The sequence below is a fragment of the Nycticebus coucang genome, chromosome X, assembly GCF_027406575.1.
Source record: "Nycticebus coucang isolate mNycCou1 chromosome X, mNycCou1.pri, whole genome shotgun sequence".
NCBI lineage: Eukaryota > Metazoa > Chordata > Mammalia > Primates > Lorisidae > Nycticebus > Nycticebus coucang.
The window spans coordinates 55,024,968-55,041,944 of record NC_069804.1 but is presented as its reverse complement, the minus strand read 5'-3'; the positions used below and the strand labels follow the sequence as shown (position 1 = coordinate 55,041,944).

General features: G+C 46.2%; 1 protein-coding gene and 1 pseudogene across 3 annotated transcripts in view; one reads left to right on the top strand and one right to left on the bottom strand.

The window, feature by feature from the left end:
• Nucleotides 1-429: 429 nt before the first annotated feature.
• Nucleotides 430-16,910, bottom strand: LOC128576813 (cell division control protein 42 homolog; annotated as a pseudogene).
• The window catches only part of GRIPAP1 (GRIP1 associated protein 1), a 28,335-nt gene continuing 28,236 nt past the window's right edge, over nucleotides 16,879-16,977 (top strand). For 2 of the 3 annotated variants that reach the window (XM_053580808.1, XM_053580804.1), the window contains exon 1: nucleotides 16,903-16,950. In XM_053580808.1, the coding sequence (XP_053436783.1) occupies nucleotides 16,909-16,950 (42 nt within the window). In that variant the 5' untranslated portion in view covers nucleotides 16,903-16,908. Of the gene's footprint in view, nucleotides 16,951-16,977 lie in introns of all 3 variants that reach the window. The other variant, XM_053580801.1, reaches the window with a different exon arrangement.

The window sequence follows — 16,977 nt, the reverse complement described above, 5'->3', positions numbered from 1 at the left end:
CTGGGTTTGAACCCGCCACCCTCGGCATATGGGGCCGGCGCCCTACTCACTGAGCCACAGGCGCCGCCCTTAATTTTTAATCTTTAGGGCTCGGCGCCCATAGCTTAGCAGTTAGAGTGCCAGCCACATGCATCGGGGCTAATGGGTTGGAACCCAACTGGAGTCCACTAAACGACAAACAAATAAAAAAAATAGCCAGGTGCTGTGCGGGGACACCTGTAGTCCCACCTACTAGGGAGGCTGAGGGAAGAGGATCACTTGAGCCCAAGAGTTTGGAGGTTGCTATGAGCTATGACACCACAGCACTTTACTGAGGGCAACGTAGTGAGACTGTCTCAAGAAAAAAAAAATTAATGTTTAGTTTGATTTAAACATTGCTCTTTGTATGATGCCGACACCTACTATGCAGAAAGAGCTCTGGAGAGATGTTCATAGCAGCACACACCTGCAGCTCTTCTTCGGTTCTGGAGGTTCCAGGGAAGCCAATATTGCTTCATCAAATACATTCTTTAGGCCTTTCTGTGTAAGTGCAGAACACGCCACATACTTGACACCAGTCAGGTCACGGGCCAACTTTTCAGCAGTCTCTGTTATGATAGGCTTCTGTTTGTTCTTGGCAAGTGTCTCAATAGTAGAAGGGTCATCTCTGAGATCAATTTGGGTCCCAAAAAGACAGAAAGGAATCTTTGGACCTACCCACTTTTCTTTCACATTTTCTTTTCCTTTTTTTTTTTAGAGACAGAGTCTCACTTTATCACCCTTGGTAGAATGCCATGGCGTCACAGCTCACAGCAACCTCCAACACCTGGGCTTAGGTGATTCTCTTGCCTCAGCCTCCCAAGTAGCTGGAACTACGGGCACCCACCACAACGCCTGGCTATTTTTTGTTGCAGTTTGGCCGGCGCCGGGTTCTAACCCACCACCCTCGGTATATGGGTCCGGCGCCCTACCCACTGAGTCACAGGCACTGCCCATCTTTCACATTTTTTTTTTGCAGTTTTTTGGCCAGGGCCAGGTTTGAACCCACCACATCTGGTATATGGGGCCGGCGCCCTACTCCTTTGAGCCACAGGTGCCACCAATCTTTCACATTTTCAAATGAAGACAGAGATACCAGTGAAAAACAGACTAGAAATACATCTGTTTGTTGATAACTCAGCTGTCATAATCTGTCATAATCCTCTTGCCCCACAAAATCAAAAAGTCCAAGAGTCTATGGCTATCAACCAATTATAACTGCGGTCGCATAGTTGTGAAAAACAGTCAAACATATTCAGATGGAGATTTGTTTGTTGTGTAGGATATCAGGAGACATGCTTTACCAACAGCACCATCACCTACCACAACACACTTACCTGTCTGTATTGCTGAAATAGTTTTTTGTTTTTTGTTTTTTTTTGTAGAGACAGAGTCTCCCTTTATGGCCCTCGGATAGAGTGCCATGGCATCACACAGCTCACAGCAACCTCCAACTTCTGGGCTTAAGTGATTCTCTTGCCTCAGCCTCCCGAGTAGCTGGGACTACAGGCGCCCGCCACAACGCCCAGCTATTTTTTTTTTTTTGGTTGCAGTTCAGCGGGGGCCGGGTTTGAACCCGCCACCCTCGGTATATGGGGCCGACGCCCTACCGACTGAGCCACAGGCGCCGCCCGCTGAAATAGTTTTGTATCCACTTTAAATATTTCAGATCTGATGTTGACCTCAGCGTCTCCACTAGGGTGTTGGCAGCACTGTGAGGAGTCTCCTCAGTTGCTGGACAGGGGCACTCACATGGCCTTTTAATATTTTTTTCCTATTTTAAGTAGAAATGGGGTCTTGCAGTGGCACCCATAGCTCAGTCGGCAGGGCGCCACACATACACCTAGGGTGGAGGGTTCAAACCCAGCCCAGGTGTGCTAAGCAACAATGACAACTGCAACCAAAAAATAGCCGGTAGTTGGGTGTTGTGGCGGGCGCCTGTAGTCCCAGCTGCTCGGGAGGCTGAGGCAAGAGAATCGCGTAAGCCCAAGAGTTAGAGGTTGCTGTGAGCCATGTGACGCCACAGCACTCTATCCGAAGGCGGTACAGTGAGACTCTGTCTCTACAAAAAAAAAAATAGCCGGGCATTGTGGCAGGCACCTGTAGTCCCAGCTACTTGGGAGGCAGAGGCAAGAGAATCGCTTAAGCCCAAGACTTTGATGTTGCTGTGAGCTGTGATGTCACTGTACTCTACTCAGGGTGATAGCTTGAGACTCTGTCTCAAAAAAAAAAAAAAAGAAAGAAAGAAAAGAAATGGAGTATTACTCTTGCTCAGGCTAGTCCTGAACTCCTGAGCTCAAGGGATCCACCTGCCTCAGCCTCCCAGAGTGCTAGGATTACAAGTGTGAGCCACTGAGCCTAGCCCTCAATATTGTTAAAATGACAATTCTCCTAAAATTGATTTATGGAATCAATGTAATCCCAGGGAAACCCCAGTAGGTGTTTTTGTAGAATTAACAAGTTTTTTGTTTGTTCGTTTGTTTTTTGAGACAGAGCCTCAAGCTGTCACCCTGGGTAGAGTGCTATGGCATCACAGCTCACAGCAACCTCCAATTCCTGGGCTCAAGCGATTCTCCTGCCTCCACCTCCCAAGTAGCTGGGACTACAGGCACCCGCCACAACACCCGGCTATTTTTTGGTTGCAGCCATCGTTGTTTGGCGGGCCCAGGCTGGATTCGAACTCCCTAGCTCAGGTGTATGTGGCTGGCACCTTAGCCACTTGAGCCACAGGCGCTGAGCCAGAATTAACAAGTTGATTCTAAAATTCATATCAAGGCTAGACATGGTGGCTCACACCTATAATCCTAGCACTCTGGGAGGCTGAGGCAGAAGGCTCATTTGATCATTTGAGGTCAAGAGACAGAGACTAACCTGAACAAAACAAGGCCCTGTCTCTAGAAAAAATAGAAACATGGGTGGCACCTGTGGCTTAAGGAGTAGGGCGCTGGGTTTGGTGGGTCCAAACCTGGCCCTGGCCAAAAACTGCAAAAAAAAAAAGAAAAGAAAAAATAATAACATTAGCCTGATATGATGGCAGGTGCTTGTAGTCCCAGCTACTCAGAAGCCTCAGGCTGGAGGATTGCCTGAACCCAATTTTCTGAGGTTTCTGTGAACTAAGGTGATGGCACGGCACTCAAGCCTGGGGCAACAGAGTGAGACTATGCCTCAAAAAGATTAACTAATTAATTAAAATTAATATGGAAGCCAGTCTCAGCGACTCACACCTATAATCCTAGCACAGTAATTTATTTATACTTTGAGACAGAGTCTCACTCTGTCACCCTGGGTAGAGGGCCATGGCATCCTCATAGCTCACAGCAACCTCCAACTTGGGCTCAGGCAATCCCCTTGCCTTAGCCTCCCACATAGCTGGGACTACAAGCACCCGCTACAATGCCTGGCTAGTTTTTCCTTTTTTTTTTTTTGAAGTTTTTGGCCAGGGCTGGGTTGAACCCACCACACCTCCGGCATATGGGGCCAGTGCCCCACTCCTTTGAGCCACAGGCTCCGCCCCTGGCTAGTTTTTCTTTATCTTTACTTTTTTTTTTTTTTTTTTTGATAACAGAGTCTCAAGCTGTCTCCCTGAGTAGAGTACCATGATGTCACAGCTCATAGCAATCTCCAACTCTTAGACTTAAATGAGAGTTGCCTCAGCCTCCCAAGTAGCTGGGACTACAGGTGCCTGCCACAACGCCTGGCTAATTTTTTGTTGCAGTTGTCATTGTTTTTTTTTTTTTTTTGGCCGGGGCTGGGTTTGAACCCACCACCTCCAGCATATGGGGCCGGTGCCCTACCCCTTTGAGCCACAGACACGGCCCTGCAGTTGTCATTGTTTAGCAGGCCCAGGCCGGCTTTGGAACCTGCCAGCCTGGTGTATGTGGCCGGCGCCCTACCCACTGAGCTACAGGTGCTGCCTTGTTTTTTTTTTGAAACAGAGTTTCACTTTGTCACCCCAGTAGAGTGCTGTGGCATCACAGTTCACAGTAACTTCAAACTGTTGGGCTCAGAGGCTGGGTGTGACGCCTGTAATCCCAGAATTTGGGAGACCGAGGCTGGTGGATTGTCTATGCAATCGGCCTTCCAGAGTGCTAGGATTACAGGTGTGAGCCGTTGTAGTTTTTTTTTTTTTTTTTTTTTCTTGAGACAGAGTCTCACTTTTTTGTTGCCCTGGGTAGAGTGCAGTGGCATCACAGCTCACAGCAACCTCCAACTCTAGCTTAAGCAATTCTCTTGCCTCAGCCTCCTAAGTAGCTGGGGCTACAGGCACCCACCAAAATGCCCAGCTTTATTTTTTGTTGCAGTTGTCACTGCTGTTTTAGCTGGCCGGGGCCAGATTCAAACCTGCCACCCTCGGTATATGGGGCTGGCATCCTACCGACTGAGCCACAAGCGCCACCCAGTTTTTCTATTTTTAGTAAAGATGGGGGTCTCACTCTTGCTCAGCCTGGTCTCGAACTCATGAGCTCAAGCAATCCACCCACCTCAGCTTCAATGAGTGCTAGGATTATAGGTAAGAGCCATCTTGCAGGGCCTTAATCCCAGCATTTTGGAAAGCCAAAGTTGGGAGAATCGCTTAAGTGTAGGAATTTGAAACTGGCCTGTGCAACATAGTGAGACCCTGTCTTTAAGAAAATTTGAAAAAGCAAGACATGATTGCAAGAGGGACTTTACCTAACAATTGCAATCAGTGTAACCTGGCTTATTGTACCCTCAATGAATCCACAACAATAAAAAAGAAAAAAAGAAAATTTGAAAAGAAAACAAAACAGCCAGGCATAATGGTGTATAGTCTACTATAGTCCCAACTACTCAGGAGGCTGAGGGAGGAGGATCGTTTAACTCCAAGAGTATGATGTTACAGTGAGCTATGATCACATCACTGCATTCCAGCTTGGGTAATGGAGTGAGGAATGAGATCTTGTCGCTACCAAAAAAAAAAAGAAAAAGAAAGAAAGATGAAAGGAAAGGAGGAAGGAAGGGAGTGAGTGAGGGAGGAGGGAAGGAAGGAAAAAAGGAAGGAAGGAAGAAGGGAGGGAGGAAAGTAAGTAAGTAAGTAAGTTCATTAACAGGCTGGGCATGGTGGCTCAGACCTATAATTTTAGCACTCTGGGAGGCCAAGGTTGGAGGATTACTTGAGGCCAGGAGTTCAAGACCAGCCTAGACAATATGGAAAAACCTCATCTCAACAAAAAAATAGAAAATATCTAGCTGGATGTGGTGATTTATGCCTGTAGTCCTAGCTACTCAGGAGGATGAGGCAGGAAGATCCCTCCAGCTCAGAAGTTTGAGGTTACAGGGAGCTATTATCATGCCACTGCACTCCAGCCAGGGCAACAGAGTGAGACCCTAACCCAAAAAAATAAAAATCTGAAAGGAAACAATAAGTAAAATGAAAATGTTTTATTAAAAAAACAGGCAGCACCCATAGCTCAGTGAGTAGGGGGCAGGCCACATACACCGAGGTTGGCAGGTTTGAACCTGGCCCAGGCCAGCTAAAACAACGATGACAACTGCAACAACAACAACAACAATAACAAATAGCTGGGTGTTGTGGTGGGCGCTTGTAGTCCCAGCTACCTGGGAGGCTGAGTCAAGAGAATCGCTTAAGCCCAAGATTTTGAGGTTGCTGTGAACTGTGACACCATAGCACTCTAACCAGGGCAACAACTTGAGAATCTGTCTCAAAAAACAAAAAACAAAAACAAGGCCGGGTGCGGTGGCTCCCAGCTGTAATCCCAGCACTCTTGAAGGCCAAGGCAGGCGGATTGGATGAACTCAGGAGTCAGAGACCAGCCTGAGCTAGAGCAAGACCTCATCTCTAAAAATAGCACAGATGGGTGGTGCCTGTGACTTAGTGAGTAGGGCGTCAGCCCCATATACCGAGGGTGGCAGGTTCGAACCCGCCCTCTGCCAAAATGCAACAAAGAAATAGCAGAGCATTGTGTCAGGTGCCTGTAGTCCCAGCGACTCGGGGGGCTGAGGCAAGAGGATCACTTGAGCCCAAGATTCTGATATTGCTGTGTGCTATGATGCCACAACACTCTACCCAAAGTGACAAAGTGAGACTCTGTCTCAAAAAATAAACAAAAAAACCTGAAAAAACCCCAAAGCAGTCCTTGCAATGTGGCTCATGCCTGTAATCCCAGCCCTCTGGGAGGCTGAGGCTGGAGGATCCCTTGAGCTCAGGCCTTTGAGACTAGCCTGAGCAACGCCAGACCCCATCCTTACTGAAAATGGAAAAATTAGGCTGGATGCCTGTAGCACAATGGTTACGGCACCAGCCACATGCACTGAGACTGGGTAGGTTTGAGCCCGGCCTGGGCCAGCTAAACAACAAATGACAACTGCAACAAGAAAATAGCTGGGCGTTGTGGTGGGCGCCTGTAGTCCAAGCCACTTGGGAGGCTGAGGGAAGAGAATCACTTAAGCCCAAGAGTTTGAGGTTGCTGTGAGCTGTGACACCACGAACTCTACTGAGGGCAACATAGTGAGGCTCTGTCTTGGAAAAAAATAGAAAAATTAGTTGGGCATGGTGGTGCACACTTGTAGTCCCAGCCACTCAGGAGGCTGAGGCAGGAGGATTGCTTGAGCCCAGGCATTTGATGTTGCTGTGAGCTAGGTTAAGGCCATGGCACTCTAGCCTGGACCGACAGAGTGAGATCATCACCACCACCACCATCCCCACACACCCTCTGGTGAAGCACCAGGAACATTAAGTATTAAAATGCACTATACACCTCACCAATCTGAGAGTAATAATGGTATCTGAGGTGTAGTTTTAATTTTTTTCTCATCTTGATAGAAGTAAATGATTTGCCTCTGTGGGAAAATACTTTCAGCCAGTGATCTTTTTTTTTCTTTCACAATTCATTGATCCTTATTGAGATAACTATCTATCTTTCAGTATAAATGTACCCATTTAAGGATACAATTCAGTGAATTTTGACGAATGCATACAACCTGTACCCACCACAATCAAGATATGGACCATTTCCATTGCCCCAAAATGTTCCTTTGTTCCCCATCCCAAACTCCACCCCCCATCCCAGGCAACCACTGATTGGCTTCCTGACTGTAGATTTATATTTGTTTTTTGTAGTTCCATTCAAATGGAATGGGACACCAGGCAAGTGGCTCACGCCTGTAATCCTAACATTCTGGGAGGCTGAGGTGGGTAGATTGCCTGAGCTCAAGAGTTCAAGACCAGCCTAAGCAAGAGTGAGACCCCATCTCTAAAAAAATTGCCAGGTGTTGTGGCAGGTGCCTGTAGTCCCAGCTACTTGGGAGGCTAAGGCCCAGGAGTTGAGTTGCTGTAAGCTACGAAGCCATGGTACTCTATTGAGGGCGACAAAAGTGAAACTCTGTCTCAAAGAAAAAAAAAAAAGGCTCAGCGCCTGTACTTCAGTGGTTAGGGCACTGGCCACATACACCAGGAGTGGCAGGTTCAAACCCAGCCCAGGTCAGCTAAACAAGAATGACAATGGCAAGAAAAAGGTGGCTGGGCATTGTGGCAGGTGCCTGTGCTCCCAGCTACTTGGGAGGCTGAGGCAAGAGAATAGATTGGGCCCAGGAGTTTGAGGTTGCCATGAGCTGTGATGCCACAGCACTCTACTAAGGGTGACATAGTGAGACTCTGTCTCAAAAAAAGAAAAAAAATGGAATGGGACAGTGTGTTCTCTTTTGTGCCTGCCTTCTTTCACTCAGCATAATGCTTTTGAGATTCATCCAAGTTGTTTTCTGTATTAGTATTTTTTCCTTTTAATGATGAGTAAAATTCCATAGTGTAGATATACTATTTTTTAATATTTATTTATTTATTTTTTGAGACAGAGTCTCACTTTGTCGCCCTCGGTATAGTGCTGTAGCACCATAGCTCACAACAACCTCATATTCTTGGGCTCAAGCAATCCTCTTGCCTCAGCCCCCTGAGTAGCTAGGACTACAGGTGCACACCACAACACCTGGGTATGTTTTTTTTTTTTTTTTTAGAGATGGGGTCTCCTTTTGCTCAGACTAGTATCAAACTCTTGAGCTCAGGGAATCCACCTGCCTTGGCCTCCCAGAGTGCTATGATTACAGGTGTGAGCCACTGTGCCTGGCTTGCTCAAGATTGTCTTTAACTCCTGGCCTCTAGCAATTCTCCTGCCTTGGCCTCCTGAGTGCTGGTATTATAGTCATGAATCACTATGCCTGGCCTGTTTAAAAATGCACATTGTTGAAAACAGAAATGAGGCCGGGTGCAGTGGCTCAGGCCTATAATCCTAGCATTCTGGGAGGCCAAGGTGGGTGGATTGCCTGAGCTTACAAGTTCGAGACCAGCCTGAGCAAAGAGCAAGACCCCTTCCCTACTAAAAATAGAGAAACTGAGGCAAGAGGATCGCTTGAGCCCCAAAGTTGAAGGTTTCTGTGAGCTATGACACCATAGCACTCTACCCAGGGTGACAGCTTGAGACTCTGTCGGGGAAAAAAAAAAAAAAAGAAAACAGAAATGGGAAGGGGTTAGAAATAGGGAGTCCCAAATTTGGTGGTTCTAAGAGTGCTTGTGGGAGTGGATGGCAAAGCTCTTAATAAGGGTCACTCTACAGGATTGAATGGCAGATCTATTTTTAGATCTCTGAGTGTTCTCCATATATCTTTCCAAAAGGAATGTATTAATTTGCATTCCCACCAGCAGTGCAGAAGTGTTCCCTTTTCTCCGCATCCACGCCAGCATCTCTGGTCTTGAGATTTTGTGATATAGGCTAGTCAGCCCTACTATGAAACTAATTTGGGACTCTCACATGAAAGCTATAACCCAGCTACAACTTAACAATAGGGGGAAGTGGGAAAGGGGGGGTGGGTAGAGGGAGGGGAATCGGTGGGATCACACCTGTGGTGCATATTATAGGGGTATTTGCGAAACTTGGTAAATGTAGAATGTAAATGTTTTGGCACAGTAACTGAGATAACGCCGGAAAGGCTATGTTAACCACTGTGATAAAAATGTGTCAAATGGTTTATGAAGTGAGTGTATGATGCCCCATAATCATATCATTGTATACAGTTATGATTTAATAAAAAAATTAAAAAAAAAATAAGGGTCACTCTAGGGACTATTGCTGAGGAAGAACCAAGAGACTGACATGAGGAATAGCTGAGTGGGCACTCCACTTTGTCAGCTGACAGGATGTTCCCCATTAACAAGGTAGAAGATGATTTGAGCTCATGCTCTGTGGTGTCATTGTGCAAGAGGAGGCGTCAAGCTTCCTGTACTGAATCTTCTGCTCACTCTGATCTGGACTTGTTTGAGACAAGTGTCCAGTTCAGAGGAATTGTCCCAATAGCTCTGCAGACTCATTCTCTTCTTCTTTTTTTTCTTTTTTTGGAGACAGAGTCTCACTCTGTTGCCCAGGCTAGAGTAGCATCTTAGCTCACAGCAACCTCAAACTCCTAGGCTCAATTGATCCTCTTGCCTCAGCTTCTGGAGTAGCTGGGACTACAGGCACCCACCACTACACCTGGCTAGTTTTTCTATTTTTAGTAGAGACAGGGTCTCCCTCTTACCAGGCTGGTCTTGAATTCCTGAGCTCAAGTGATCCACCCGTCTTGATCTCTGACAGTGCAGGACTGCAGGTGTGAACCACTGAGCCTGGCCTCATTCACTTATTTCTTGAATGTATGTGCTTATCTATAATGTCTTCTCTTGGCTTAGAAAAACAAGCAGAGTTGTCTTTCACGCAGTCAGATAGGATTTGTTGAATAGTCTGTGCAAGGTGCTTGGATAAGGAGATGGATATGTTCTGGGAGGTCCAGCCCTTGAGGAGCTCACATCCTAGTAGGAGAGAAAGGTGGATACACAGCCTCCCCATGAGGCAGCAGAGCCACATCTCACATGCTGCCTCAGTAACACCCAGTAAGGTGTGTCCTTGCTTGCTTGGTAGCCACTCCCCATTTGCCCTGCCTTCCAGACCCCGCCAACCACTAACTACTTTCTGTCTCTATGAATTTGCCTATTCTGAAAATTTCCTACAAATGGAATCATAGACTATGTAGTCATTCGTGTCTGGCTACTATTTAGTCTAATGTTTTCAAGGCTTATCCATTTTTTAGCACACACCAGTACTTCATTCCTTTTTTTTTTTTTTTTTTTTTTTTTTTTTGGTAGAGACAGACTCACTTTATCGCCCTTAGTAGAGTGCTGTGGTGTCACGCAGCTCACAGTAACCTCCAACTCCCGGGCTCAGGCGATTCTCTTGCCTCAGCCTCCCGAGTAGCTGGGACTACAGATACCCACCAGAATGCCCGGCTATTTTTTTGTTGCAGTTTGGCGGGGGCTGGGTTTGAACCTGCTACCCTCAGTATATGGGGCCAGCGCCCTACTCACTGAGCCACAGGCACCGCCTTATTTTTTTTTTTTTGAGGAAAACAAAAAAAAGGTAAGCTGAAGTACTTCATTCTTTTTTTTTTTTCTTTTCGAAACAGAATCTCACTCTGTTGCCCTGGGTAGAGTGCGGTGGAATCATAGCTCAAAGCAACCTCAAACTTGGGCTCAAGCAATTCTCTTGCCTCAGTCTCCCAAGTAGTTGGGACCAGCGGCACCCACTATGCCTGGCTATTTTTTAGAGATGGGGTCTCCCTCTTGCTCAGGCTGGTATTGAACTCGTGAGCTTAAGCAATACACCCAACTTGGCCACCCAGAATGCTAGGATTATAGGTGTGAGACATCTTGTATGGCTAGTACTTCATTCCTTTTATGACTTCATAATATTCCATTGTATGGATATACTGCATTTTTATTTTTTTATTTTTTTTTAGAGATAGAGTCTCACTCTGTTGCCCTCAGTAGAGTGCTCATCACATCTCACAGCAACCTCCAGTTCTTGGGCTTAGGCGATTCTCATGCCTCAGCCTCCTGAGTAGCTAAGACTACAGGTGCCCACCACAATGCCTGGTTATTTTTTCGTTGCAATTTGGCCAGGGCTGGTTCGAACCCGACACCCTCAGTATATGGGGCCAGTGCCCTACTCACTGAGCCACAGGCGCTCTGTTTTTGTTTTCTTTAAGATAGAGTTTCACTTAGTCACCCTCAGTTGAGTGCTATGGTGTCACAGCTCACAGCAACCTCAAACCCTTGGGCTTAAGTGATTCTCTTGCCTCAGCCTATCAAGTAGCGAGGACTACAGGTGCCTGCCCTGATGCCCAGCTACTTTTTTAGAGACAGGGTCTTGCTCTAGCTCAGTCTGGTCTTGAACTCCTGAGCTCAGGCAATCCACCCGCCTTGGCCTCTCAGAGTGCTGGGATTACAGGTGTGAGCCACCTCACTGGGCAATGTGCTGCATTTTGTTGATACATTAATCCATTTATGAACATTGGTGTTACTCCTACCTTTTGGGTATTATGAATAATGCTCCTATAAATATTCATATGTTAAAAAAATGTGTTGCGGGTGGCGCCTGTGGCTCAGTGAGTAGGGCACCAGCCCCATATGCCAAGGGTGGCGGGTTCGAACCCGGCCTCGGCCAAACTGCAACCAAAAAGTAGCCAGGCGTTGTGGCGGGCGCCTGTAGTCCCAGCTGCTCCGGAGGCTGAGGCAAGAGAATCGCGTAAAGCCCAGAAGCTTGGAGGTTGCTGTGAGCCATGTGACGTCATGGCACTCTACCGAGGGCGGTAAAGTGAGACTCTGTCTCTACCAAAAAAAAAAAAAAAGTGTTGCACTAGAATGTTTTTTGCTGCTCAATTCACGTCACCAATATGTGGAATCAACCCAAGTGCCCATCAACACATGCATGGATTAACAAACTGGTATACTGGCTCGGCGCCTGTGGCTCAAGCAGCTAAGGTGCCAGACACATACACCTAGGCTAGGGGGTTCAAACCCAGTCCGGGCCTGCCAAACAACAATGACGGCTGCAACCAAAAAATAGCTGGGCATTGTGACGGGCACCTGTAGTCCCAGCTACGTGGGAGGTGGAGGCAAGAGAATCGCTTGAGCCCAGGAGTTGGAGGTTGCTGTGAGCTGTGATGCCACCGCACTCTACCCAGGGCTACAGATTGAGGCTCTGTCTCAAAAAACAAACAACAACAACAAAAAAAAAACTGGTATATATACCATGGAATACTATTCAGCCATAAAGAAGATGGAGACTTTACATCTTTTGTATTTACCTGGATGGGGTTGAAGCACATTCTTCTTTGTAAAGTATCACAAGAATGGAAAAGCAAGTATCCAATGTACTCAATACTAACATGAAACCAGGAGATAAACAACTACACGTCCACAGGTGAGAAAAATACAATTGAACTCAAATGGAGGGGGAGGAAGGAAAAAGGAAAGGGGAGGAGAGAAGGTAATTGGTAAGCTCTCACCTAATGTAAGGGCTCACAACACACCTTTACCTAAGAAATGCAAGACCCCATCTCTAAAAAAAAAAAAAAAATAGCCGAGTATTGTGGTGGACACCTGTAGTCCCAGCTACTTGGAAGGCTAAGGCAAGAGGACTGCTCGAACCCAGGAGTTTGAGGTTGCTGTGAGCTATGATGCCACAGCACTCTACTAAAGGCAACAAAGTGAGACTCTGTCTCAAAATAAATCAATAAATGGGGCAGCGCCTGTGGCTCAGTGGGTAGGGTGGTGAGTTCAAGCCCAGCCCTGGCCAAACTGCAACAAAGGAATGGCTGGGTGTTGTGGCGGGCGCTTGTAGTCCCAGTTAATTAGGAGGCTGAGGCAGGAGAATCGCCCAAGCCCAGGAGTTGGAGGTTGCTGTGACCTGTGTGACACCACAGCACTCTACTGAGGGCGATAAAGCGAGACTCTCTCTCTACAAAAATAAATAAATAAATAAAAAATAAGTAAAATAGATAAGCGGATTGTATCAGTAGTTTTTCTGATGTTGATGATGATAATCTGTTTATATAAGAGAAATCTTTAACTTATATGTCTTTGTACAGAAAATACTGAGACATTATACTCAAATCTGATTGCAAATTTTTCCCTTGACTGGTATCTGGAACCCTGGCTGGGAAATAGTTCCCTAACATTGATATAAAAACATTGATATAAAAGTTTTCCTAAATTGTAAGAACGGTTCACGGTGCCTAAACTTTGTAGGAACAATGTGGTTTATGCTAACACCTGCATTCCTTCAGAGCCTGGACTTCTGGATAACTTTGTGACCAGTCCTCACTATAAAACTTGAGCACTGGGTCCCTAATGAGCTCCCCTGGTAGACAATAATTTGCATGTGTGGTCACAACCTATTGCTGGAGGAATTGAGTCCCGTATGACTCCACTGGGAGAGGACTCTTGGACGCTTCCCCTGGTTTCCTCTGGACTTTAGCTCATGAACCTTTTGCCCTTGTTCAGGCAAGGCATGGAGCATAAGGAAGCCTGTGTATAGATCTCTAGGGTGTCTTTTTTCTTGCTGATCCTATCTCCTATCGTTTATCTATCCTTTCACTGTAACACATATTAGCTATGAGTACAACGATATACTAAGTCCTGTAAGTCGTCCTACTGAATCACCAAAACTGTGGATGGCCTTGAGGACCCCCAACTACAAAATACACACACACACACACACACACACAGAAAGAGACAGAGAAAGATATAAAACTAAATCTGCACCCTAGGTGTATGTATTGCTCTTTGTTACTTTTTTTTTTTTTTTGCAGTTTTTGGCTGGGGCTGGGTTTGAACCCACCACCTCTGGTATATGGGGCTGGCGCCCTACTCCTTTGAGTCACAGGCACCACCCGTTACTTTTTTTTTTTTTTGAGACAGTCTCACTATGGCACCTTTGGTAGAGTGCTGTGGCATCACAGCTCACAGCAACCTCAAATTCTTGGGCTCAACCGATTCTCTTGCCTCAGTCTCCCAAGTAGCTCGGTCTACAGGCACCCACCACAACGCCCAGCTATTTTTTTGTTGTAGTTGTCATTGTTGTTTGGCAGGCCCGAGCTGAGTTCAAACCAGCCACCCTCAGTGTACATGGCTGGCGCCCTAGCCACTAAGCTACAGGCGCCGAGCCTGTATTGCTCATTGTTATAGGTATACCTGCTCTGAATTCTCTCAGTGAACAGACATGCAAGACACACACACACACACACACACACACAAACGCATGCAAATTCTCTTTATAGCTCTCTTTATCTGACTGTCTCTATGTAAAACCAGGAGTTTGGCTTGGTGCCTGTAGCTCAGCGGCTGGGGCACCAGCCACATACACCGGAGCTGTTGGGTTTGAATCCAGCCTGGGCCTGCCAAACAATGACAACTACAACCACAAAATAGCCAAGAGTTGTGGTGGGTGCCTGTAGTCCCAGCTACTTGGGAGTCTGACGCAAGAGAATAGCTTACACTCAAGAGTTTGGGGTTGCTGTGAGCTGTGACACATGGCACTCTACCCGGGGCAACATAGTGAGACTCTGTCTCAAGAAGAAAATAAAATAAAACAGGAGTTTATTCTGGTATCTCCAATTCCAATTCAATATTTCAAAGTACATTCTCACCTGTGGTGCATCTTACAGGGGTATTTGCGAAACTTGGTAAATGTAGAATGTAAATGTTTTGGCACAGTAACTGAGATAACGCCAGAAAGGCTATGTTAACCACTGTGATAAAAATGTGTCAAATGGTTTATGAAGCGAGTGTATGATGCCCCATGATCATATCAATGTATACAATTATGATTTAATAAAAAAAAAATCTGTTAAGAGAAAGGTTAAAAAAAAACAAAAACAAAAACAAAAAAAACAAAGTACATTCTCAGTTTCCCACATCCATATCTTTAATCCCTTTAGGAAGTAACCTGGCTCCCATTATTCCTAAATATTTACTTGTTTCCTCATGCCTAGATTACACAAAAGAGATTTTCAGAATTTTTTTTTGACACAGAGTCTCAAGCTGTTGCCCTGGGTAGAGTGCCATGGTGTCAGAACTCACAGCAACCTCAAACTCTTGGGCTTAAGCCATGCTCTTGCTTCAGCCTCCCAAGTAGCTGGGACTACAGGTGCCCGCCAAAACGCCCAGCTATTTTGTTGTTGTAGTTGTCATTATTGTTTGGGAGGTCCAGGCTGGATTAGAACCCGCCAGCTCCGGTGTATGTGGCAGGCGTCCAAGCTGCTGAGCTACAGGCTCCAAGCCGATTTTCAGAATTGTTAAATCATACTACTACAAAAACAAATCTTCTTACCAGAGTCAATATTTGTTTACAGGTATTTTTAGGGTAAAATTTACATACGGTAAAACTCACAAATCAAAATTCATAACAACTTGATAAATGAGTACAATCAAGTAGCTCATACCCCTAATCAAGATGCGGAATGTTAACATCACCCTAGAAAGTTCTCTTCTACCCATTCTCAGCCAATCCCCTCTCAAATGGGGCAATGACTGTTGGATTTTTAATTTTTTTTTGGTGTGTGACTGTCCAATTGCTTCAACATCATTTGTTGAATAGACTATCCATTGTGCACTTTACACTTTTTCCAAAAATCAATTGGACTGGATTTGTGAATCTATTTCTAAAGTTTCTATTCACTTTCATTGATCTATTTAGCTGTCTTGACAACAATACCACAACATCTTGATTATTGTAGCTTTATAACAAGTCTCGAGGTCAGGAAGTAAAAAAATCCTCCAGATTTGGTCTTGTTTTTTTTTTTTGTAGAGACAGAGTCTCACTCTACCGCCCTTGGGTAGAGTGCTGTGGCGTCACACGGCTCACAGCAAGCTCTAACTCTTGTGCTTACGCGATTCTCTTGCCTCAGCCTCCCGAGCAGCTGGGACTACAGGCGCCCCCCACAACACCCGGCTATTTTTGTTGTTGTTGTTGTCGCAGTTTGGCCGGGGCTGGGTTTGAACCCGCCACCCTCGGCATATGGGGCCGGCGCCCTACTCACTGAGCCACAGGTACCGCCCCAGATTTGGTCTTGCTTTATCAAAATTGTTTTGATCCTTTCCATTTACAAATGATTGGGTGGGGGGCATGGTTTTGCTTCTCCTGGGCTAGAGTACAGTCGCACAATTATAGTTCACGGCAATTGGCAATCTCAAACTCCTGGGCTCCCAGGATCCTCCTTGCCTTTGCCTCAGGAGTAGCTGGGACTATAGTCATCTGCCATCTCGCCTGGCTAATTTTTCTATTTTTAGCAGGGATGAGTCTTTTTTTTTTTTTTTTTGCAGTTTTTGGCCAGGTCTGGGTTTGAACCCGCCACCTTTGGTATATGGGGCCGGCGCCCTACTCCTTGAGCCACAGGCACCGCCCTAGGGATGGGTCTTGAACTCCTGCCCTCAAAGGATCCTCCCAACTCAGCCTCTGAGAGTGTTAGCATTACAGACGCGAGCCACTGCCCAGCCTCTTTCAGGTATTTGTAGTTCATTGGTGGCTAGGTCCTTTACCTAACATGCTGTACGGTATCAAGTTAATAAAATCGTGTCAGGTCCTTAAAATAAAAAAAGGGGGTGGGGCTAAGGGCTTCACGAAGGGCGGGATTTCCCTTTGAGGTCACCAGAAGAGGGCAGGAACAAGACCAAACCAAAGCTTCCGCTTTCATTTCTGCAGTTATTAAGTCAACCGTTCTCATTAAAGGAATACGGGGGAAGGGTGATTTCTGTCGGCAAACGCCCCTAGAAACGAGTCCAACTTTGAGATAGGGATGCCATAATGTCGCACCGTCCTGTCTATAAAAGCTCAAAAGCGAATCAGATGACTTGTGTTCTGGTAGAACATTAAATTACAATTCAGCTAACCTGTCAGTTTTGTTTTCTTCTCTCTGCCTCCAAAATGCTAACTTCTGAATTAGGTTCTACCCCTTCCATTCGTAGCCAGTGGTTTGGTCCGACCTTAATACTGACAGAAGTTGCGAGCTGCGTCTGCGCAGAAAACTGTGGGGGGGGGTGGGGGGAGGAACATGGCGCAAGCTCTGTCTGAGGAGGAGTTTCAGCGGATGCAGGTGTCTCTCGCGATGGGAAAGACCACC